The sequence below is a fragment of the Leucopleurus acutus genome (genome assembly GCF_964270905.1).
Source record: "Leucopleurus acutus genome assembly, chromosome: 2".
In the NCBI taxonomy this organism is placed as follows: Eukaryota; Metazoa; Chordata; class Mammalia; order Artiodactyla; family Delphinidae; genus Leucopleurus; species Leucopleurus acutus.
In genome coordinates, this window is record NC_139143.1 from 5,586,804 (window position 1) to 5,610,921 (window position 24,118).

Here is a 24,118-nt window from a genome sequence, read left to right on the forward strand (position 1 = left end):
TTGTTTTATATATAAGGTATAATTTATTGTTTTATTTTTGTTTTTACTGAAAAGCCAATGATAGACTCTAATTTGGAACAGAATTACATGGCTACTTCTCATCATTCTGCTGTCTTCAAAGTATTCACTCAATTCTCCAAACACCTAGAAATTCAAGATATAATTAATTTAATATCAACACCCTTTCCAACACTGTTTATATAAAATTCCTAAAGGATTTATTTTTCACCACTTGATTTATATGCTTGTTATTTTATAAATACAATCTTATATTCACATATAGAATAATCTCTAGCTTTGTTTTTGCATCTACAAAAGATACGGAAGGTAGATTCCATTTGTTTCATGGATTTGGAAGGCTGGCGCTTTTCTGTAACAGAACCAGTTCAAAACTATTACAAGAATGACTTAGAAAATGCTCCCTCTTGAGACAGATGGCGTCCAAAGGTTGCATTATTTTAATAAAATGTGAATGTCACAACTTTTTTGTATTTAAAGTATAAAAAGCAATCTGCACATTTTAAGCCAAGGATGTGAGATCTCCAAATTCACCAGAATCACTGGTGCAATAGCTTCTGGTCAGTGAGTTCGCTCCAAGCCAATGACCCAAATGTAGGAGAAAATGTACCTGTTGGCTCCATCCACGCACAGCCCTCCATGGAGACACGGCCCACTGGCACACTCATCAGTGCTGAGCTCACAGCCAGCACCCAGGAAGCCAGGGGCACAGTCACAGAAATGGGCCTCCACAGCATCCTGACAGGTTGCACCACTGAGGCAGGGCTGGGACCGACATTCATCAACTTCCAATTCACAGTTTACACCTTTTAAAAAAGTCGGCACAGAAAAGAAAGGCAAAGTTTTAACAAAGCGTTAATATTTTCGCTCTTTGGCAATGCTTTATTTAGCAAGGCTCTTGTGAAACGTGATGTTGCCCCAAATAATTTTCCTCCTTAATTGTAATTGATATTAACTTTCTGGCATGCTCGTGGGACGTTCACAAAGCAGAGCAGCTGTCACTTACAAAGAATTATTGCATACGACAGCTCGTGGCTTTTTGGTCCGAGGACACAAATCATTCTTAGGACAAAGTAATTGTTTACTGTACTTCTGTTGGAAGCCTGAAGGGGACCGGCCAATGTCTTTAGATTATTTTTAATAGGAGTCATATTGAACAGTGGGTAAAAGCTCAGACTCCAAAGCCAAATGGCCTGGGTTGGGATCTTGGCACAGCCTCTTTTAGCTGTGTGACCTTGGGAAAGTTCCTTAACCTTTCCTTACCTCAGTTTCTCCACCTGAAAAATGGGACCAATAGTTGTAATTACCCCATAGGATAATTATTACAATTACAGTGTGTTCTAAAATGTTTATGATAGTACCTGGTGTATACTGTTTGCTAGAGAAAAAAAAAAGTACTTGTTCTTTCCACAAAATTTATTGTACAGATATGATGTGCAATTCTTTCCTTAAGTGCCCCTTTTGCACAGAAATATTTACATTTTCTATAGTGCTGTAAAATGCTGCTTTTAAATAGAAAATCATTTTGACTTAAACTCGTTGTAATTAGTGGTATTATTAGAAGCTACTTCATTTTAAGGTAACATTACATTTTAAAAAAATCTGTATTTACCCCCTTGCCCAAATAGTAGGTGAAGATTATTTTCTAAGCAAACCAAGTTTAAGATTTACAAAAATGGTCACACTGAGATAGCAAACTACTGAATCTACTACTGAATCTGCCAAAACAGTATCTGATACACAATCAAATTTTCCCATAGGTTTTAAAAGACACAAAAGGGGGGCTACCTATATTTGTCAATCTTTATTCCTGTGCCTATGACCCAGGGTAATAAATTATTAAAATGATATTGAGGAGTTTTCAAATAACTCAGAGGTTTTTAGTAGTTTGATTGATACTGTGCCCTCTTTCCTGATAGAAAAAACAATAGGATATTCTAACACCACCTGCCATTTACAACTGTGACTAGATTCTACAAATGCGGAAGTGAAAAGAGACGCCAGCATAGTAAATTTGATTGTTTTCTGAGAGGAAAAAGAACTTAAATTTTATGTCACTAAAGATGGAAAGTTGTGGAATAGTATTTGTTGCAGGTAAATGGCCTGCCATTTGAGGTTATTTCTCACCCGGTCTGTGAATGAGATTTTCCGTATCTGTTTTCATTGGTATCAGAAAGGTCAAGAGAAAGAGCACTGAACCGTCCGATGGAGACCTGTGTTCTCATTCTGTCTCTGAAACACCTTTTCAGCAATGTTTTCGTATCTTTTTTTCTGCCATGTAAAATAATACAACAACAGAAACCTATTTTTTAAATACTTTCTAAGAATATATGAAAGATAAAAATGATACATTATTTTTTTAAAGTTTTATATAATTATTTTTAAACACATGTAGCAACCGAAACTATAATGTGTTAGCACTCCGTTAAAATGACACTGATCGATCAGGACTAAGAGAGAACTCTGCTCACCCCAAAATGATCCATCCCTGTGGGCTCCTGTGGTGCTCTCTGCGCAGACGGCAACTGGCACTTATCACACAGCTACAATGTGCACATGCAGGGTGAGGTGATGTCACATGTGTTCTTTTATTCCATCCCAACACATTTAAGGTGCACTGACTTGCCTGTGTCCCATAGTTAGTAAATGACAGTGTCTCTGCCATTCCTGTCTCCTCCTGGTCAACCCACCTCTCCATAACACCTTCGGATTATGTCCTTTGGTATTTTAGTCATCTGTATTTGTTGAAAACTATTAACATATAAAGCCAAACCAGTGGTTTAAAACTTGTTAACACTTTCCTAAATTTTATTTCATAATTCAAATAAAATTCATATATTCATCTGTTATACACCCAGGTTATTTCCTAATGCTTAAGAAATACATTATAAACCATTATTTTAAATACTGCAGCTCCATTTATAACAATGCCGCTCAAATGCTTTAGCTTTAAAGTGATCCTGATGCATGTATAAGAACGTGTTTCAATAACTTAAATACAATTTCAGTTCAAACAACTATTTACTTTAGATTTACTTGATTTGTTTGTATTACTCTTTTTTTTTTTTTTTTTTTTTTGCGGTACGCGGGCCTCTCACTGTTGTGGCCTCTCCCGTTGCGGAGCAACAGGCTCTGGACGCGCAGGCTCAGCGGCCGTGGCTCACGGGCACAGCCGCTCCGCGGCATGTGGGATCTTCCTGGATCGGGGCACGAACCCGTGTCCCCTGCATCGGCAGGCGGACTCTCAACCACTGCGCCACCAGGGAAGCCCTGTATTACTCTTAATATTACTTAGCAATGTGATTCTTACTGCAGCTTTTCACTGCTACTGATAAGGAAAAAAAAAAGTGATTTGGTCTACGTCTGCATGATGCCAAAATGGCTGGGTGAAAAGTGATAAGTACAGTCAGTCATCCAGATGTTTTTGTATTTCCAGATGCTTGGCTTCATAGGTAAAACATCTGGAAAACTATGACTTTCAGTTTTCATTTGGATGTTTACTGTTACATGCATGCAGCCATTAAGTATAGACAGTTAATTGACCTTCAAAAACATACCTACACAGTGTGGTCCAGTCTATCTGGAAACATTCTTTTTATGACTAGTGCTACTATGTATGGCGCCATGTCATTATAACTCTAGGTAGCAATAGAAATTGAATGCAGTTATACTAAGTAGCACTTCTGTGGCTGATTGTCTAATAAATGGAAAATTCATAACTGCAAAATTCTTTCACAAAGTTCATCCAGGAACCCAACCAATCTGTTGGAATTGGTTTATAATTCTGTATGAAACAAAAGAAAATAAAAAGAGTTGGGGGGAAGAAAACACAAATAAGGGGAACTCTTCACCAAAAGAAAAATGTACAGGGCAGGAAAAAAAAAAATCCTCTGACTTTATCAGCTTTGGCGACTCACTATGACTAATGCTGTGCTAACATGCACAGTGGCATCTCTACATCAATACAGGTGACTAAGATGTGAGATCATGAATTCCTGGCGGTCAGGGATAGTTCCACTCTGAGCTATGCAATTTTCATTAGCTGTCAAAATAAGTTCAGAAATTCCCTCACACCCAAATATTTTTAAAGATATCAGTTTCAGGGCTTCCCTGGTGGCGCAGTGGTTGAGAGTCCACCTGCCGATGCAGGGGACACGGGTTCGTGCCCTGGTCTGGGAAGATCCCACATGCCGCGGAGCGGCTGTGCCCGTGAGCCATGGCCGCTGAGCCTGCGCTCCGCAACGGGAGAGGCCACAACAGTGAGAGGCCCGCATGCCGCAAAAAAAAAAAAAAAAAAAAAAAAAAAAGATACCAGTTTCAAAGAGGGATTGGAATTACACGCATTTCCCTTAAGTATTAAGTAGAAAGGTAAAACGATGAGAGATTCCCAAGTTGACGCGCTGGCTTTGGTAGAGAAGCAGCATTCCTGGAAAATAATCTAAGAATGCTCCCCTTCTTCTTATATAATTAATTTAAAGCAAAAAGCCATTCCACCTCATCTTGGTTTTCAGGACGGCGCTTTCAGTGGGTCCTCCTTTTGTCTCTTCAAACGCTTCTTGGCTTGATTCTTCCTTCCCTTCCCACGCCCCCCTCTCTCCTTGACCCTCCTTTCTTTCCCCTTCTTGGTTACTTGCTACGTCATTCTTTTTCCCTTTTCCTTATATGGAAAGATCAGCTTCACTGGTGGGAGGAGACTCCACTTCAGTGTGAATCTTCACTTCATGCCCTTAAGGGTAAGAGAAGGGCCAGGGCCACTCCTGTCCTCCTGCCTCCCCCTCCCCCAGATATACAGTCAGAACACCCCATTGCCTGAGGCGGAAGGCTGTCGTGTTAGAACCCAAGAAAAGTGACATCCAAACTTTGAGTGCAGTGTGTCGGCCCAAGTATGCCAGAAAGTCTACTGCCGGCACAGCACTGCTGTCACCCCTTCCTAAGACGGCCTCCCCTGCATCACAGAGATGCCAGAAAATACACCTTCTCAAGTCTCCTTCTCCCAGTGCCTCGTGCCTTGAGCTTGCCAATGAGGGGCACTTATGGGTTTGGAAGGTGGGAGAGAAGCCAGGATTCTCTGGACATTTCCTAGACTGGTCCCACACATGCACAGATGTGCCTCATAACAGCTTCCTAGGGAGTCTGGAGACCACTCATTCCACTGCTGCAGGATGGGATGGCTGGAAACTTCCCCGAGATTCTTCAGAACTTCAGCGCTTTCCTAGGAGCTTTCAAGAACCCCCACTTTGGTGCTTTGGACAAAGATCTTTCCTGGAAAGTTCTTTGACTTCCTTTGGCCATCATACAAGCAGTGCCAGCCTCTTGGATTTGATGGCACGTGACCTTCGCCGTCACTCAGGGCCCTGCGCCTAGAAGGGTCCTGTATGAGTTTCCTAGAGCTTCCATAACAAACTACAGAAACCAAGTGGCTTAAACAACAGAAATGTATTGCCTCACTGTTTCCAAGTCTGTGATCGAGGTGTCGTCAGGACTGGTTCCTTCAGAGGGCTGTGAGGAAGAATCTATTGCAGGCCTCTCCCTCGTTTCTGATGATCGACTGGCAATCTTTGACATCCTTTGGCTTATAGAAGCATCACCAGAATCTCTGTCCCCTGTCCTCAAATAGGAATTAAGGGCTTACAAATGACATAGGCTGTTCTGTGTACAAGCCCTTAATTCCTACATTAAACTCTTCATATCTGAAATATATAGAATGAATTTTTTCCTGACCAAATCCTGATTGATACACAGACCTAAGATAGAAAAGACTGGAGTAGCATACTCAAACAAGCAGAACTGTTCGGGTTTCGGTCCAGTCTTCAGATTAAAGGAGAGAAGCTGAGGGTCACAGATACAGCACAAATGCAGTTGGAGTAGAAGCCCCGTACTCTTCACCCCCAACCTAGGTGAGCTGGGGATTTGACAGAACCGCAGATATGTGCTGGAATCCCAGGAAAAAGGTTGTTAGTGTCCCATTTTCCTTCTAGAACTCTGGAAACACATGGGGCCACCATAATTGCCAAGCCACCGTAGCACAAAATGGTCGAAGAGAGAAAACTACACAGGACCTGAGTAAGTGAAATCGTTTTATAGAGAATGCTTGTGGAAACATTAAAGCCGCCAAGTGCTTTCAAAATAAGTGAAGTAATTACTTTTTTATAATGCTGAGTTAGAGAATTTTAAACATTGTACCTGCTACTATTGCTTTCCTTCTTCCCCTCCTCTGCCGTTCATCACAGAGGAGCAGAGGGACGCGGGTTTTGTGGGGAGACCGCCCAGACCCACGCTCTGCTCTCCACTGCTACTAGCGAGGCCGGATGTAGTTAGTGCTCAGTGAATGGTAGGTATTATCTGCAGTCATTTGTTCTTGCCTGTATTCCTTCCTCAATTTCTCCAAGTAGAGAATAGAATCTTTAAAAATTTTGAAAAGTAATTGGAAGCAAAGACAACTCTGCAAAGGAATCTGGAATCGCTTCAAACTCAGTTAAACACAGATGTGATGCTAAGAGTATAGGAGCTAGAAACTGGAAAAATTTGGAGCAGCCACTATATTAAATATGGATTTAAAAATCTACCACGACATATAAATACCTGCTGAACAATAGTAAGTACATAACTACAATTGGATAATATCTGAGGTGGGTCAATAGACTTTAAATCAGGGGAAAAGAAAGTAGGCAATGGGGTTTTCCAGGACTGGAAAGTTGCAAAATATTAATTGAAGGTCAAGGGCAAGAAAGTTAACAATAGAGATGACAGAGGCACATCAGTAAAACAGCTCCCCATGGAGTCCGGGCTTGTTAAGGAGACATCAAGATATGGAAAGAGTGATGGACAGCATGAGTGTGGAGAGGCCAGGTGACTGAGATTCTGCTAAAGATGAAGTAAGATTTCAACAGAAGCAAGAAAGTGAGAAGCTCGGGTTGTGGTGAGAATTTTGGTGGTAAAGCGATGGCAGGGTCTAACCTGAAGTTGTGGCGTTGTATGGCTATAGTGGAGTAGAGATGGAGGTCACCGAAATTAAGAAGCTCAAGAAGTTCCAAAAGCTTGGTCCATAAAATTCTGCAATAGCTCCTAATTGGATTTAGATAAACCGAAAACTTATTTTGGTACCTAAAAACCTTTGTAATATTTTCAAGTTCATTTCCCATGACAATCCTATCATCCCTTTACACGCCAGTCCTATCAGACCATTTGCTTTTTCTCAAACCCACCACGTACTTCTACCCTCCTACGAGTTTGGACACACTGCTCTCTCTCCCTCTCTCTCTGGAAAATTCTTTCCCACCTGTCCACCTGATGAAGTCCTCCTTTAAGGCTTCTGTTAAATGTCCCATCCTCAGTGAAGTCTTCCCCTATTTCCTTACTGGTTTCATTCTCTGTGTTTGATAGCCCTTACACCATTATATTTTACTTATTTGTTACTTGCTTATCTCCCACAACTGCTTTGAAGACAAAGATCCTTGCCTATTATTAATGGTAACAGCTGACATTCACTGAGAGTTTATTTCACACCAGATACTGTGCTAATAAGCATTTTATGTGAATGATTTTATTTTGCTTAATTGTCAAAAAATTATCCATGAGGCACTACTATGATGCCCATTTTATTAAGGATGAAACTGAAGCCCAGAGAAGTTAAGAAATTTGAAGCTGATCAAAAAGTTAGAAAGTGGGTAGAGTCAGGATTAAGTAAGTAACAGCTTACAAGGAAGAGAAGAGAGTCAAGAACCAAACGATGGTCTTTCAGGAGCAGTGGGCTGAGTGAGAAAGCCAACTTTCCTCCTGGCCCTGAGAATCAAGGGGAGAGGAACCCTTTAATAAGTGTTGTGTACAAAGTGGTTTCATCAGAAAAATACCAAGTTCCAGCAAAGGCCAAGGAATTAAAGGTGCATTGGAAAAAAATAAAAAATGTTTTGTTTATTTACTTGCATTTGAGAAAAGACTATGGGGGTGGAGTGGGGGTAAGCAGGTGACCATTATTCTGGAAATCAGGAAGCAGTTTTTCCCATGACACTTCCATAGAAACTGTACATTAGCAGTGTATAACTCGAGGTTAGATCCCCCTTCTGAATCCAGCTATCTACAGGATATCTCCGCCAACTATCTCACAAGCATCATTCAACAATTCCAAATACAGACTCTCTCTCTTCCGTCCACCCTCTCTGACCCTCTACACCCCTATCCCTGTCAGTAAATGGGATTATCATCCAGGTCACCTAAGCCACATTTCTGGCAACTATCGTCATCTCACTTATTTCCCACATCCTAATTAGTCATCAAATCCTGTCATTTCTCCCTTAGAAATGGATCTACGGTGCCATCCCCATTGCTGTAAACTTATCCAGACCCTCACCATCTCTCATCCGGTCTGACTACTACTGGCTTCTCTCCTCCTAATCGCTCTCTACATTTCTGACAGTGATCTTTATATGATATAAATCTGATTTTACTATTGTCTGTGTAAATTTTTAAAATACTTTCTCCTTGTCTAGGAAAAAGGACAGTGTCTTGGAATGCTGCAGAAGCTTCTAAAAGATGTGGACTCTGTTGGGGCCACCTACAAGGATGGTCTTGCAGCCCACCGTGCCTCATGCCCCTAGACTGCACAGAGCTGTTCTCCTTACTTGTAAAGCCCACTCCTCCCTCCCTTCTGCCCTGGCTGATTCCAGTTAGTTCTCCAAGATTGAGGTCCAGTACCACATGATCCTGGAAACTGTAGTGAACCACTTAGACCTGCCTTAAGCACCACTTCACTGTAATATAAAAGTATATATTATATTGTACAGCAATTGCTTTATTTGTCAATTTTATCTACAAAATTGCTAGATTTTTGAGGTCAAAGTCTTTGTCTTTTAACACTGAGATCTGTAGCATTTAGCACATATTCTGGGACATAGCAAATGTTCAATGAATTGTGACTGAATGATCATGTCATAGCTATGGAGTGACTCACCTTCTCTCCTGGAAGCGATCGGCATGCCAGGATGCAGCTTCTCAACGCTTCCACAAGCCTGGGCGCAGTCAAAATCAAAGCCATAAAGTCAAATCTGTGGCTTTGGCAAATGTCTAAACAAAGCATTGTTTCTGAACAATTGTGCCCTAAACTTCTGATCAGCATTTAGAGATTTTTCAGCTCAATATGCATCTTTCAGCAATTAGAGATCAAGGTTAACTCTACTGCAAGATAATGCACATCACAGGTTATCAGCCAGGAGCAGGTCTGGTCACCGACGCTGTCATCACTCATCACAGTGGGGATAGAGGGAACCACACACACCGTGTGGCATTGACCAACCACTCTGATCACCTTTCTCATTATCTGCAGAGCCCACACTTTGGAAATAATTCCACTTTAGCTTTAAGTTATCATCCTAAATTTCAGAGTCCACCCAATATAATTAATATCTAACAGGTCTCTCTATGCACAACATTTTCCTTTTGAATAAGAATTATATATGCTATTTCTGGGGTCTTTAAGGAATGATATACGGTACATCAGTTACAACACTTGTCAGTGCAAATCTGGACCCAGTATCAGTGCAGAGGTACATAGCACACGTTTCCATTACAGCTATGGGTTTACAGTAGAGGTCTGGATTTCTATATATCAGGTGTAATCTTTTAACATCCTGGAACAATGAAGAGAGGCTGTGCCACTTCCTGCTCTGATTAATAGTGTCAAGCTAGTAAAATAACGATTAGCAAGATGCTATGAGAGATTAGAGTAGGGATTTTTATTTTCAGTGGGAACATCTTTGGATTTTTATCCAAAAGGATCTCTGGCTTGTGCATTTAGACACACCTTTCCTAAAGATACCAAAAAGTTATTAACACACCTTTTAAAAAGCATTCACTTAAAGTAGACTTTATAAGCCTAGGATTCATCTCTGAAGGACAACTAAGTTTCATCAATTCCAAGACTGCTATGTTTCACCCTCATATATATATATATATATATATATATATATATATATATATATATATATTTTTTTTTTTTTTTTTTTTTGCGGTACGCGGGCCGTTCACTGCTGTGGCCTCTCCTGTTGCGGAGCACAGGCTCCGGATGCGCAGGCTCAGCGGCCATGGCTCACGGGCCCAGCCGCTCGGCGGCATGTGGGATCTTCCCGGACCGGGCACGAACCTGTGTCCCCTGCATCGGCAGGCGGACTCTCAACCACTGCACCACCAGGGAAGCCCCACCCTCATATTTTTAACTCGTAGAAACCACCATGGACTTTGCAATCAACAGTGCCTTGGTGTTGTGCTATATTTTAGTTGCAGAATTTTTCTTTCTTAGTGTATATGAAGTCAATGTAATTATCAATGATGAATTTAACCCTGATAAAATATGAAAATAGATGTATTCTTTTATTATTTCTAATAATATTTATTACATATTATAATATGTATTAAAGTATTATTAATACTTTATTATTCCCACCAGAATCTACTCCAGGGACCCAGCCTCTCCCTACCCAAAAACTAGGGCTCCCAGGCGCCCCAAGTGGAGGGTCCCCAGGCAGACCACCTGGCTGGCCAAGGCAAGGCAGTGAGTTCCTGCCAGCTGTGCCTTCGGGGGGAACAGGCATCATTAGGTGGATTAGGGCTTGTAATTGGCAGATGTCTGGTTTCTCCCAGGAGCACAAGATACGGAACTGGCCTCACCTGAGCCGGGTTCTGGCCCGGATTCCCCCTGTTCCAGAGAGCAATGTGTGGAGCACATGCACAGCTGGCTCCCAGGCCTCCAGGGTCTCTCACAGAGGATGCCTGCTGCCTGACCCGCACATCTCTTGGGGGCTTAGGAGGGCCCATCACATCTGCCACCAGGTGGAATAAGCTCCTTTGCGTAGGTTAGGCTTGGAATTAGGCAGATGCCTTGTGTCTTCATGACCCTTGAACTCTTCCAGGCCATTGGCTACCCTTAACCACAAGAGATACTCTTGGGCAATAGGCACTATTTTATTTATTTAACTAATTATATCATTGTTATTATAGCTATCTAAATCTTCTTGGTTTCTGCAAGGTATGCTTTTAGCAAGAGTCATAACTGGAATAACCTCTTTAATATTAAGCATGCTTTTTGCTCATTTTGTTAACCCCTTTCATATTTTGCCCTATTCCCTCCTCCTCTTATCATTCGTGAAAGTTTAAGAATGTTCTTGACTCTAGTTCATCCCCATCTTTCCAGAATATTCATGGAGGCTAGACCTTGTTCCAGGAGAGGAAAGAACGGCTCTTTTCCCGTCAGCCCTAAGGGCAGGCGGAGAGCGGCAGTGCCTTCCTGTTCTGCCTTGTCTGTGACCCTTCCTAGAGTGCTGGTCTACTGTGGAAATGCTCTTCCGCCTCCCCTACTCTAACCAGCTCGCCCTTCATTCCTCTTCTCCAGCCATTTTTCTCTCAACCCGTCTCTGTGCTATACCTCCAAACTTCATCCCATCTGAAATGTCATAACATGTACAAAGATGTTACTTGATTTTAAAATCTCACTTTCCTAAGTCAATGGGCATGACTTCCTTAATCTACTGCCCATATTTTATATGTGTGTAGATATACGTTTTTAATGTGTAAAAGTGAGAAAATCTATACCAAGTTTAAATTAGGGTAACCCATTTCAGGGTCTCCAAGATGCTATGTTTGAAAAACACACTACTTTTCTGAGTGGCTTATATCTTGCTTAATTTTTTAAGTTTCTTGGGAAGATTATAGGAATATTATGAAGTTCACATTTTATGTTAAATGTGCCAATATTATACATTTCACCCTTCGGTAATTACAATCTTTTCATCATAAACATCTTTCTTATGTTTCTCTTCATTAGGATAATTGTTATTCCTGAGTATTTGAAAAGTTATAATATTAACAATTCCTTAAATCCTTTATTTTATGATATGGCAGTTTCAGAAATTAAATTCTTGCCTAGACATATCAGAATATTCCAGTTTTAACTCATAAACAGAGTGCAGAGGTTATGACCTCAGTTAACCCATTCCTATGAGTCTAATATATTCAAAAAGAAAGCAGTTCAGGTATAAGAAAATGATACCTGTAAAAATTATTGGTCAACATACAACGATAATAGTGGGGGACTTTAACATTCCACTTACACCAATGGATGGATCATCCAGACAGAAAATTAATAAGGAAACACAAGCCTCAAATGACACATTAGAACAGATAGACTTCATTGATATTTATAGGACATTCCATCTGAAAGCAGCAGAATACACTTTCTTTTCAAGTGCACATGGAATATTCTCCAGGATAGATCATATCTTGGATCACAAATCAAGCCTCAGTAAATTTAAGAAAATTGAAATCATATCAAGCACCTTTTCTGACCACAACACTATGAGATTAGAAATCAATTACAGGAAAAAAACTGTAAAAAACACAAACACATGGAGGCCAAACAATATGCTACTAAATAACCAGTGGATGACTGAAGAAATCAAAAAATACCTAGAAACAAATGACAGTGAAAACACAATGACCCAAAACCTATGGGATGTGGCAAAAGCAATTCTAAGAGGGAAGTTTATAGCAATACAATCCTACGTCAAGAAACAAGAAACATCTCAAATAAACAACCTAACCTTACACCTAAAGCAACTACAGAAAGAAGAACAAACACAACCTAAAGTTAGTAGAATGAAAGAAATCATAAAGATCAGAGCAGAAGTAAATGAAATAGAAATGAAGAAAACGATAGCAAAGATTAATGAAACTAAAAGCTGTTACTTTGAGAAGATAAACAAAATTGATAAACCTTTAGCCAGACTCATCAAGAAAAAAAGGGAGAGGACTCAAATCAATAAAGTTAGAAATGAAAAAGGAAAAGTTACAACTGACAACACACAAAAACAAAGGATCATAAGAGACTACTACAAGCAACTATATGCCAATAAAATGGAAAACCTGGAAGAAATGGACAAATTCTTAGAAAGGCACAACCTTCCAAGACTGAACCAGGAAGAAATAGAAAATATGAACAGACAAAGCACAAGCACTGAAATTGAAACTGTGATTAAAAATCTTCCAGCAAGCAAAAGTCCATGACCAGATGGCTTCACAGGTGAATTCTATCAAACATTTAAAGAAGAGCTAATACCTATCCTTCTTAAACTCTTCCAAAAAATTACACAGGGAGGAACACACCCAAGCTCATTCTATGAGGCCATCATCACCCTTACACCAAAACCAGACAAAGATACCACAATATGAGAAAATTACAGGCCAGTATAACTGATGAACATAGACGTAAAAATCCTCAACAAAATACGAGCAAACAGAATCCAACAACACGTTAAAAGGATCACACACCATGATCAAGTGGGATTTATCCCAGGGATGCAACGATTCTTCAATATATGAAAATCAATCAATATGATACACCATATTAAGAAACTGAAGAATAAAAACCAAATGATCATCTCAGTAGATGCAGCAAAAGCTTTTGACAAAGTTCAACACCCATTTATGATAAAATCTCTCCAGAAATTGGGCATACAGGGAAACTGCCCCAACATAATTAAGGCTGTATATGGCAAACCCACAGCAAACATCATTCTCAATGGTGAAAACCTGAAAGCATTTCCTCTAAGATCAGGAACAAGACAATGATGTCCACTCTCGCCACTATTATTCAACATAGTTCTGGAAGTCCTAGCCACAGCAACCAGAGAAGAAAAGGAAATACAAGGAATCCAAATTGGAAAAGGAGAAGTAAAACTGTCACTGTTTGCAGATATAATACTATACATAGAAAATCCTAAAGATAACACCAGGAAAGTTCTAGAGCTAATCAATGAATTTGGTAAAGTTGCAAGATACAAAATTAATGCACAGAAATCTCTTGCATTCCTATACACTAACAACAAAAGATCAGAAAGAGAAATTAAAGAAACACTCCCATTTACCACTGCAACAAAAAGAATAAAATACCTGGGAATAAACCTACGTAGGGAGGCAAAAGACCTGTACTCAGAAAACTATAAGATACTGATGAAAGAAATCAAAGACGACACAAACAGTTGGAGAGATATACCATGTTCTTGGATTGGAAGAATCAACATTGTGAAAATGACTATACTACCCAAAGCAATGTACAGATTCAATGCAATCCTTATCAAATTACCATTGGCATTTTTCACAGAATTAGAACAAAAAATTTTACAATTTGTATGGGAACACAAAAGACCCCAAATAACCAAAGCAATCTTGAGAAAGAAAAACAGAACTGGAGGAATCGAGCTCCCTGACTTCAGACTAAACTACAAAGCTACAGTAATCAAGACAGTATGGTATTGGCACAAAAACAGAAATATAGGTCAATGGAACAGGACAGAAAGCCCAGAGAGAAACCCATGAAGCTATGGTCACCTAATCCATGACAAAGGAGGCAAGACTATACAATGGAGGAAAGACAGTCTCTTCAATACATGGTGCTGGGAAAACTGGACAGCTACACGCAAAAGAATGAAATTAGAATGCTCCCTAACACCATACACAAAAATAAACTCAAAATGGATTAAAGACCTAAATGTAAGGCCAGACACTCTGAAACACTTAGAGGAAAACATAGGCAGAACACTCTATGACATAAATCGCAGCAAGATCTTTTTTGACACAACCCCTAAAGGAATGAAAATGAAAACAAAAATAAAGAAATGGGACCTAATTAAACTTAAATGCTTTTGCACAGCAAAGGAAAACACAAATAAGATGAAAAGACAACCCTCAGAATGGGGGAAAATATTTGCAAATGAAACAACTGACAAGGGATTAATCTCCAAATATACAAACAGCTCAAGCAGCTGAATTATCAAAAATACAAACAACCCAATCAAAAAATGGGCAGAGGACCTAAATAGACATTTCTCCAAAGAAGACATACAGATGGCCAAGAGGCACATGAAAAGATGCTCAACATCACTAATTATTAGAGAAATATAAACAGCAATGGTATTAGTAGCAATATTGAAGATGTTAAAATAGTGACAACCAGCATATGCATAGACTTAAATAGTTTATGAAAAAACTTTCATTAAGTCATGTCATTCTCACCAGGACCCTGAGGTTAGGTGATATTATTATGCCTATATGTTAAAATGAGGAAACAGAAGCTCAGAACTCTTGTTCTGATGATGAGAACATCAAAGCTGGGCCTGGAATCCCTGTCTCCTGCTAATTCCTCATATTACAGGCTAGTATCATGTATGACCATATCTCCTCCTCACTCAGCCCGCGCACCCTGCTCATAGCTGGGAAGGCACGAAGAGGAGGAGTCAGAGAGATACAGAGTTTAGGATGGAGCACGTCATCCGTAACTACTGCCTAAACCACAAGCCAATCATCAGAGCAAACACGACCGGAGAGACATCACCCCTTTCTAAAACATCTCTGCAGTTCTTCCCCCTTGCATTCAGCTCATTGTTATTCATTCAAAAATAATAATAAATGTAGCCAGAGGACAGAAGTCTCAGCTCTACATCCTGGAAGTGGTGCATCCCTGCTCTGCTATGGTCCGCTTTCTCTCTGGAGCGTTTCCTGACCCTGAGCGGCATCTTCCTTTGTGCTTCCTCTGCACTCTGTTCAGAGAGAGACTGTAATTTTTGTTTACACTCCTCCTCCCTGAATAATTTTTCCTTAGTCATCTTTATATTTCCACGGTCCGGCACAGTGTCCAGTGCCTTGCAAGGCTGTGATAAACATTTGCTGAGCAAATAGCATTTGTTATTTTGTGCACTCATTCAACACACATTTGTCAAAAGCCAGAAACCACATTTCATCATAAAAACTACTTCAAATGGCTCTAGTCCTGAGCAAAGGCCTGAATAGTGTTTAATTGCCTTTACATGACACCACCAAAAGTTGGTCAATTTAATAATTAAGAGCATATAGAAAAACAACCATTTTCCTTTGATAAAATAAAGATACAGCCTGTGAAATTCAGAATTTCTCTTTAGGCTGTTATACATTATTTTCCTTTGAGGTCTGAAAGATAATTGTTATGGGTATATTACATGGTGAGTAAAATTTGAGATATCTAGGTAGGTGCTCATAGAATCAATATTTAAGTGTTATTTAAACTGGTGTCACATACTGAGTGTTTATATAAATATGGACTATTTATTAAAAATTATTCCCGGTAAATTGATGTAAGTTCATCAAGTTTTATGTTTTAATTTTATAATCAGGATTATACTTTCAGTAAAAAAAACTTTCAATAGTAACGATAATAATATTATTTCTCATGAAATAAGCTTATATTTTATAATATATAATACTTTTATTTTTCCCAGATTATTTTCATGACCATTAAATTACCCACTTGATTCATCATAGATGCTTCAAAGTGCTTTAGTTGATCAAAAATACATTTAGGCATGATGGAACATCAAGAATAGGTTCTAATCTCCACACTAACTGAAATTCAAAATATGCCTTTAATAAATGCCACTGTAATTGCAGTGTCAGAGTTCGCTACCTCTTACAATCAGAATGGATGAGGACTACTGGAGAAAGCTCAGAGAAGAACATGAAGAATTATCAAAAAAAAAAAAAAGCTCTGATAGGAAATTTTAAATGAGTAAAAAGATGCAGAGAAGTAGGGTAAGTCTCAGGTGTGGATGTGAAAGACGCTGCATGACGATATGGTTGATCTGAACTTCTAAGGAAGCCTGCATGGTTGCTAGAAATATTGTGAAGGATAGACCTGTGCTGAATAATCTGGACATCCCGCCAGAGGGCAGAAGAGAGCAGGCCGGGGAAGGTGTGCTCTCATTTCGTTTGCGTGATCCGTGATCCTTCAGTGTTCATTTCTGTCCTAAATTTTAAAGGAAAAAAGGTGCTATTGTGATACTTCTCTTTCACTCTTTCCTCTCAAATAATAGTCCATTTACTTGGATTATTGTATTACTCTCCATTGGGCACCCTAATTCTACCTTAACCTCTCCCTTCAGCATATCCTCAACATAATAAGCAAAGACATTTTGTTAAAATGCAAGTCAAGGGACTTCCCTGGTGGTCCAGTGGTAAAGACGCCGCCTTACAATGCAGAGGACGGGGGTTTGATCCCTGGTCGGGGAACTAGGATCTTGGGGAACTAAGATGCCATATGCTATGGGGCAACTAAGCCCACGTGCCACAACTACTGAGCCTGTGTGCCTCAACTAGAGCTCGTGAGCCGCAGACTACAGGGCCCATGCACTCTGGAACCCGTGCACCACAACTACAGAGCCCACACGCCCTGGAGCCTACGTGCCAGAACTAGAGAGAATCCCATGCACCACACCTAGAGAGAAGCCCGTGCACCACAACGAAAGATCCCACATGCCTCAACGAAGATCCTACGTGCTGCAACTAAGACCCAACGCAGCCAAAAATAAATTAAATAAATAAATAAAATGCGAGTCAAACCATTTCAGTCTTCTGCTCAAAACTCTTCAACAAGTTTGGGATTAACAGATACTCACTACTATGTATAAAATAGATAAACAACAAGGACCTATTGTATAGCACAGGGAACTATATTCAATATCTTATAATAATCTATAACGGAAAAGAAACCAATTCACTTTCTTGTACACCTGAACCTAACACAACATTGTAAATCAACTATACTTCAACAAACATTAAAAAAAAAACCCAAAAACAACTCTCCAACAACTTCCCATCTCACATAGAGGAAGAGCCAAAGTCATTACCGTGACCTATAAGTCTCAGTAATCTGATCCTATTATGTCTCCTCCTTGTCCACTTCACTCCAATCACATAAATCTCATTGCTGCTTCTCCAACATTCCATGGACTCTGCCTCAGGGCCTTTGCACATGCTGTTCCTCTTCCAGGGGTGCTATTCCACAAGGCATTTGCCCGACTCCCTTTCTCACCTCCCTAGAACTTTATTCTCCTGTCAACTTCTCAGTGAGGCCTTCCCTGGTCATTCTACCTAAAGCTTAATCCCTAATTCCCTCTTTTTTTGTTTTACATTTTTCCACTGAGTTTATCGCCACCTACCCTACTACATATTTTTATCTACCTATTACTTATTTTATACATGTCTATCTCTTCCTTCTTGAATGTAAGGGGACTTTTTCATCACTTTTCTTATTATATTTACAGAAACAAAACAATGCCTGACACATTGCAGGGACTCAATATATACATATGTTCTTGTTCACTAAATTAATGACTGAATAAACTCAACAAACATTTATTTTTACCCATATCATTTATCTGGAACTGTTTCCAGTAATAAATAGTATATATACATATGTATACACTGTATATATAAAATAAATATATAAGTATGTAAAATAAAATAGTATAAATAGTATATATACATATATACTATTTCCAGTAATAAATAGTATATATACATATGTATACACTGTATATATAAAATAAATACATAAGTATGTAAAATAAAATATAAATATATTAAAATATACATATAACTACTTTGTGTTGACTCTTTTTCCTCGTCTCATAAAGTTTGTGAAATAAGAATCAAGGATGCCGCATGAGAATCCACATAATTGTCTACATCGGTGGTTCTCAAAGTGTGGTGCCCAAACTAGCAGGATCAGCACCGCCTGGGAACTTGCTATAAATGCAGTTCTTGGACCCCACCTCAGATCTATTGAATCGGAAACTGTACTTTAATAGTGAGTCTGTTGCATGCTGAAGTTTGAGAACCACTGGTAGAGATTATAAATTCATTAAGCTGGAAATGGCAATTGAACTTTTAATACATTCTCATTTTCGTATTAGGGATTTCAAGTTTTTTGTTGGTAAAATAAGTTTGGAAATATTCCGGCTTTGATAAATGTCAGCGAATCTTCTTCCTAGGGATGATACACCTACTCTTCCCTTACACGCCTATACCCCTCTTCCAGGCCTGGTCCTAACATCTTACACCTGGTCTTGCAATGGCTTTCTAACTAGTCTCCATGTGCTAACTTGTCTCCGTATACTAAGACATTTTCTTGAATATAAAGTGAATTTCTTCACATATTTTTGTTTCTGAAATAGAGATGGATCTTACAGTCGATAAGTACATTTAATATAGTGTTTTTTCTTATTTCCCAAAAGATTATTTTTATACTAAAGATCTGTTTTACAGTTGAGGAACTAAGATATTTTCCTATACTGTTTTGCTTTACCGTGCATCCAACTGGCCTTCCCCCTGCCCTCCTGTAGCTCTATTTTTCTCATGCTGCAGACATTTTAACGTGAAAAATGTTCATTAGTCAATCGGGCTAATTCTAACGAAGACTTCAATTACAGAATGATCCATTGCAAGCCCTTGAACTAAAAGCAGTCACATACTCAAAGCTAATATTCTTTTCATTAAAAAAAAGTTGGCCGCTGTTCGCTTTCAGCTGAAACGGAGTTTTTGTTTATGCAGCGCAGATTCCCGCCAGCACCTTGAGCGCCTCTGGAGCCGGAGCCCGCTGCTGTATAGCTCGTGAATCCCCCGGCAGGAGGGCGCAGAGCGGAGAAGCCTCTTAGGGTGAACCCTCTCTCCAAGTGCTACCACTCTCTCCTCTCCTGCCTCCCTGTCCTTGGAAATTTATTGCGTTTTCTGGCTGTGCTGCTCAGAGGAACGCGGGCTTTTTCTTGTAAGCCGGGTTCCTTATGATCACTCTAAATTTGGACATGGCCCGCGACAGCTCGAGCCTGCGATATAGTTTCCGGGATGCGTCTGGAGGGCCGGGGCGAGCCGGAGCCTCCGCGAACCGGTGCTGAGGGCCGAGGGCTTTCTTCTGTCCTTTTCAGCTCCAGCTTTTTCCCTGATTCTATAGACCTTCTTTGGGTTTCTCATTAATTGGCCTGAGTTGCCATGAACACTGGCAACCACAGGGCAGCGCCAAAAAAACAAGCTTCCTTGAGGGTCTAAAGGTTGGGGTTGTGCAAGAAAATTTTCCAATTAGGTTCATATAAACTTAATTTCTGGCTTCCAGCCTGGCTGTGCATTAGAACCGTCAGCTAAATGTGGTTCTCGGGAGGCAGAAACGAGCACCTCTGTCTCAGAGCTCCGTGGGAAGTTGCTCCTGTGCAGTCAGGCCTGAGAACCACGGAGGAGACCCCAGACGCGGGCTACCTCACTGTGGGAGGAGACTGGTGATCAAGCCTAAACCACACCTTTCTCTCCGAACAAGCCTACCCAGCTAATAATAGACCTTGTTCTTAATGCCTTCTGAGTCGTTCACTGAAATGCTGTTTGCAGGTAAGTTGTATATACGTCCCTTGAAAAGCTGAAATAATAAAATGTAGCTGATTTCTTGGAAAACAAAAGGAGAACATATTTAAATAGGGAACAACACTTTTATATCAGGGTTTGGGCAAGGGAAGTGTCCTCATTGTGGACTTTGCATGTTTTAGTGAGGAAAAGGCATTGATTCTTATTAGGCCAAGCAGGGATATGATGCAGCCACAGGATACATTAATTTATTGCACAGAAATGCCATATGATGGAGTTTTACTACATTTCACATTTGGGACACACCTTTGACATCTTTTATGCCTAAATTTAAACCACTTAAAAGATTCATTACAATCCAATTAAATTAAAATGTAAATGTAAAAACACGTAGACTGTAAAACATAATTTTTCAAGCTGTGTTTCTGCAATTATAAGACTGTTTCAGAAAACTGTAGTTAAAATGGCTGAAACATGTGATCTCACATCGATTCCTTTTAGTCACCATTCAGGATATTGTATTAGGAGCAGGAAACCGAAGATATTATCTTAGTAAACTATAGTGGTTTTTAAATGTGACCTTCATAAACAGAAGCAATCCCAAACCAGCCCTACAAAAATTTACTTCTCATTTTTATTCAAAAATTAATAAAATTGATTTTGGTGGTGAGCACACTGTAGTGTATACAAAAGTAGAAATATAATGCTGTTTGTATGAAACATAATGTTACAAATCAACAGCATCTCAATAAAAAAAAATTTAAAACTTAATAGTTGAAATCAATTGCTATAACTCAATTAAGAGAATGGATATGATAGTATGGCATATGAACAAGGGGTTTTTTCATGTAGAAGTACTGTTTTATAAGCTCCTTTAGTACACCCCATAACTTTTAGCATAGTATTGGTAATTCAAAGGCACTCAACAAAATAATTTTCCACTTGACACAAGCATTCTACCATCATGAAGTATGCATAAAGAGAAAGTAAAATCTAGTTTAATATCTATTTATTATACATCAGTTCCATTACTAGGAAGGGTGCCCAGAAAGTTAAGGAAGAATTAATTAGAACAATTCACTAACAGTTTATTAAGCCACCATTATTCACTGTGCTGAGTACTACTCTTTTTAATTCACTAACTTAATATAATAAATACCCCCAAAGTATTGATGAATTAAAGAACAAATATAAGAAATGACTTCTTTCAAAACTAACACTTTAGTGGGAGGAGACAAAAACACATATCTGAAGAAGAGGACAGAATACAGGGAGTTCTTTAATAGAGGTGCAAACTACTATGGAAGTAATAAATAATCATAATTACTACATAGCTACTAGTAAGTCAGAAATACTTCTTGAGCTGGGTGGTGAACTGAGGATTTAAAGTAAAGAAGAACTTCACAGAGTAGATATTGTGAATCGAGGAAGGGCCTTCCAGAAGGATGGAAGCCACTAGAATAAAGAGTGAAGATGCCTTGGGGAAATAGAATGCTTTGGTGGAATGGTGGGTGGAGATATGACCCATAAGTAAGGGACAAATTATGGAGGGTTTTTAGTGAGACATTAAAGTTGGTCTCTATGTAGTGGGGAGCTCTCAAGGCCCTTCAGAAGGGAACAGCACAGCCAGGTCTATTTTAGAAGGATTATTTTGGAAGCATTGTTCAGAACCAGTTGGGGAAGATAAGGGTCTGGAGAATGTACTGTGCTTCACACAAGAGATCTGACGGCATGAGGCAAGGCACTGGCAACAGAGTGGATGAGCTCAATTTGGGAGACCTCCTCGATGTCAAAACAACAGAATTTGAGGATTAGCTGTAGGTGAAGGTCAAGGGAGAGGGAGCAAATTTTATATCAGAGCCACTAGGGATATGTCTACTTTGTAAAATAGACATTTCTAGAATCTGTAATATTAGCAAAATGAACCTGGAGGGTTCTGGTACAAATTTTGAAGGGGAATATTTGTTAAATAATTATACTGCTTAGCATACTTGGAAAAAGAATGACAAGACCAAGAAGTAAGTGTCAAAGGGTTGGGAAAAGGCAAGTTGGAAGCCAAATACCCCAGGAGACTACAAAAGTGGCACGAACTAAGGGAAAAAGAGGCATAACAGGAGAATGATGTCACAGAGCTAGTAGTTAGGAAGCCCGGGAAAGTGGTGAGCAGAAGTTAGAACGAACGTGAGAAAGCAAAGACCCCTTACAGTAGACGGAAAATCCACAGAGTAAAACGGTGTAAGGAAGATGGTTGGCATGAAAAACTGACCCAAATGGGCAGCTGACTCAGGAGAATGGCGAGAGTGGGGAGGAATGGAGACTGAGCGCGAGGATGATGAACAGCACGTAGCCTTGTAATGAATGAGCTGCTTGTTACTCTATTACTAAATCAACATCAGCAAAAACTTTGTGAATAGGTATGAGGGACTATTACTTGCTATTTCCAAGAGATTCAACAAGAAGTGACTTCTTTAGGAGTAAACTCGTGACTTATCTCATCCGCCATGCTCTGTCAGCCTTGCTATCCTTGGTGTGTTTATCACACTTCAACACTAGAAACCCATCTACCCATGTCCATCCTGTGGCCTGCCCCCACCAGGCTGCGGTGGCAGGAGAGGGCACATGTTAGGTTAGCTAGGACGAAGGGCATCTGCTCCGCCGGGGAGCCTGTACTGCCCTGACCCGGAAGGCTAGCTCCTGCAGAGCCCACTAATTCTAGGCTAAATCTATGTTTTAAACAACGTAGGACTCCATTTAAAATGACGACAGTGACAGTACACAAATGCTTAAGCTCAGTGGATTTTTAGTAGTTTAGGAAGCTTTCTATCTGTTGATGAGTTCCTGTCAAGGCCATTTTCATAAGCAGTTGGATGGGACATAATAGGCCACTTCTGCTTCTGTCACATTAAAGAGAATGCTAATTACATCATCTGGGATTTGAGTGGAATCACACTTACCGGAGTAATCGTGGGGACAGATGCAAGTGTACCGTCCTATCTCGTTGAGGCACGTGGCCTCGTTCTTGCAGGGGTCTGACACACACTCGTCCACTTCCAAGTCGCAGTGCCTGCCTTGATAGCCTGGGACACAGAAGCAGGAGTAGCCATTGATTCCGTCCTGGCACACAGCACCGTTGTGGCAGGGGCTGGACGCACACTCATCGTGCTCCAGCTCACAGAATCTTCCGGCATATCCAGCAGGGCAGATGCACACAGGGTGCACAGGGTCCTGATGGCAAAAGCCTCCGTGTTGGCAGGAGTTGGTGCCACAGGGAGCAATGGCCGCGTCACACGTGGTCCCACTGTACCCAGGAGGACATCTGCACAGAAACCTCCTGTCTCCTGGGACGCTCACACAAGTGGCATTTCCTGGACAGGGACTGGAGAAGCAAGGGTCTTCCTCATGGTCACAGTCTTTGTCCAAATTAATGGCTGTGCCTGAACAATGGCAACTGCCGTCTTCTGAAAAATCCTTGCATGTAGAATTGTTTTGGCAAGAATCTGAGAGGCACTTGGTGTCATTTTTATTGCAAAAGGAATCTACAAGGAAATAAAAAACATCAGGATGAAGCTTACAAATAAATGGTGGACAATAAATTAAAGAAGTTCCTTCTTTCTGCTCTTCATGCATCTCAAAGAAACTCAATGAAATACAAAATTGACTGCATTCTGGTGATGAATTTGTCAAATTTGTCTAATAATGACTTTTGTCACTAATGATGATTTGTCTTTTTTTTTTCATATACTTCTAATAAGAAACAAAAATGGCTGGTTTCAGATTCTTTGCTTCTCCTGCATTTTCCTTTCTCAGGTATAAGTGCTGTTGAGCAATGGGGTGAATTGTTAAATTGTCCCATAAATCCCAAATTTTGAAATTCACATTCTCTCATGGAGAATTTTGGGGG

The 24,118-nt window shown here is 39.9% G+C and overlaps 1 protein-coding gene across 1 annotated transcript in view; it reads right to left on the reverse strand.

Annotated features, from left to right (window-relative positions):
• CRB1 (crumbs cell polarity complex component 1) overlaps window positions 1–24,118 on the reverse strand; it is a gene marked incomplete at both ends in the record, with an annotated part of 267,126 nt that overhangs the window by 121,639 nt on the left and 121,369 nt on the right. The window contains 2 exons of the mRNA XM_082865367.1: window positions 629–824; window positions 23,172–23,753. Coding sequence (XP_082721493.1) covers window positions 629–824; window positions 23,172–23,753 — 778 coding nt within the window. The remainder of the gene's footprint in view (window positions 1–628; window positions 825–23,171; window positions 23,754–24,118) is intronic.